Consider the following 2052-nt stretch of genomic DNA (forward strand, 5'->3'; position numbering starts at 1 on the left):
CTCCCCGCCCGGAACTACATGTCCCAGAAGGGTGTGCCACACACCGGTCAGGCTCAGGAGGCTGTCTGAGAAATGAAGTCTGACGTCTGCGCGGCGCGAAGGCTTCCGGGAGTTGTAGTTCGCATCTGTTGCGCGCAGGCGCACGTTTCGCGGCGGCATCCCTGCTGCTTCTTTGTGGCGGTGGGTCACTGTCCTTTGTGGCGGGCCTGCGTCGTCCACCCATCTGTCCGTCCGTCTCTCAGTCCATCTCAGGGCCCTACTGCTGGCCGTGCTCCGCGCCCGCCGGCTCCTGGCGACTGAGGCTGGCTGGCCGTGGTTCTTGCGGAGCGGGTCGCCCAGGGGAGTGCGTGACGGGGCGTGATGGCGCGTGTGTGCGTGTGCGTGCCTGCCGGGGCACAGAGGAGGGCTCCCGTGTGCGGGTGCATGTGATCGTGCGCGTGGAGCCTGTCGAGGCCTGCCACGAGCAGCTGTGTGATTGTGTGTGAGCCAGTCAGGGTTGTGCGTTGGCTTTTCCCCCAGCGCGCCCACCTCTCCACCGAGAGCCGGACGCTGCGGCTCCGTGTGTGTCCTTATGCAGATGTGAACGGCAGTGTGTGTTTGCTTGTGCGACCCCGCGAGGCTCTCCCGCAGGCCGCTGTCCGTCAGTCGTAGGAGGCCACAGAGCTGCCCACCCTCCCGGGGACGCTGCCAAGGGGCACCATGGAGGCCCCTGCCCCCAAACCTACGGAGACAGGTACAGCTTGGCTTGGTGTCAGGAGAGACCGAGAGGTCAGGCGAATTTTCCAGAAGTACCCAGCAAAATGAGGCCTCTTGCTTCTTCAAGTGTACAAATACTTGTTCCCACTACCTCAGACATGCTGATGGAAGGAAGGGATTGGCAGTGTGTTTGTTTTTTCCATGAATTGGCGTGTCTGAGGCAGTGACAGAATGAATCTCTGATGGTGTATGAGATCGTGTGGACACTGAGGCTTGTTCCACCCTGCCAGGGATAGCTCCTGACTCTTCTCTGGTCCCTCTCTGTGCCATTGGTTGGAGGGACTTTAGCTCAGCCCGGGTGTCTGGTGGCCTTCCACACAACAGCCTCTCCTTGACTCTCTCCTCCTTTCCCACCTCTGCCCTCTCAAGACCCTGCTCTTGCTTTCAAAGAGAATCCAGAAGACGAGTTGGGCCCTGGTTTCCTGGGAGCAAGGTCCGAGGTAAGTGGATATCTTTTCCTCCTTCTGAATTTTTTCTTTATGAAGAGGGTTGTCACATGCCACCCTCTGCCCTGGCTCTTCAGACATCCCAGGACCTCCACCAGGGACCTGCTATCCAGTCCTCAGGCAGCTCTGGGTAGGGGAAACAGCTTTGGTCCAAGGGTCACAGTGATGTCCTAGGTGTGCTCTTAAGAAGAACACTCCTGTGGTAGTTAAGGTTGTGTATCAACTTGGCTGGACCTGGCTTTGAGTGTAGACTGGTAAGACTGGTCATCAACTCCATGGTGGAATCTAACGTGAGCAGCTGAGTAGCTGCCTTAGGGATGTGGTCTGCTTCCAGTACGTAAAGGGAAGTTTTGAGAAAGGTCTGCAGCTTTTTGGCGCACTTGGACCCTGCACGTAGCCGAGTCTTCATTCAGCAGCCTGCCATGTTGTCTGCCAATCTTGAGACTATCTCTGGACTTGAATTAGTGGCCTGCCATATTGTTTGGTAATATGTCGACCGTGGGTTTGTCCTTAGCAGCCAGCAGCTTCCTGAGTTAAGAGAAGCCTCCAGTTCCAGTGGGCCAGGAGCAAGAGGCAGAGCTGAAGACCAAGGCTGAGGGGCCTTCACCTAGCCCCTAGAGCTGGCACTTTGAACTCAGACTTCTAGCCTCCAACATTGTAAGAGAATAAACTCCTGTTTGTTAAAGCCACCCACTTGTGTTATTTTCCATTAGCAAGGCATGAAGTAACCAGAACAACTTCCTTCATGTCTGATTTGGCCCATGGGTGGGTCAGTGGCCTGGGACCTACAGGCCCAGCACTGTGCTGGGAGGTCTGAGGAGTGGTTGCAGAAGTACCAGAAGCAGCACGT

The 2052-nt window shown here is 56.7% G+C and overlaps 1 protein-coding gene across 1 annotated transcript in view; it reads left to right on the plus strand.

The window, feature by feature from the left end:
- The first annotated feature begins 699 nt into the window (after positions 1-699).
- Positions 700-2052, plus strand: part of ZNF74 (zinc finger protein 74) — a 16216-nt gene continuing 14863 nt past the window's right edge. Inside the window, exons 1-2 of the mRNA XM_007955467.1 lie at positions 700-733; positions 1111-1196. Coding sequence (XP_007953658.1) covers positions 700-733; positions 1111-1196 — 120 coding nt within the window. The remainder of the gene's footprint in view (positions 734-1110; positions 1197-2052) is intronic.

This window comes from Orycteropus afer, unplaced genomic scaffold (genome assembly GCF_000298275.1).
Source record: "Orycteropus afer afer isolate SDZICR_OR568_19922 unplaced genomic scaffold, OryAfe1.0 scaffold00502, whole genome shotgun sequence".
In the NCBI taxonomy this organism is placed as follows: domain Eukaryota; kingdom Metazoa; phylum Chordata; class Mammalia; order Tubulidentata; family Orycteropodidae; genus Orycteropus; species Orycteropus afer.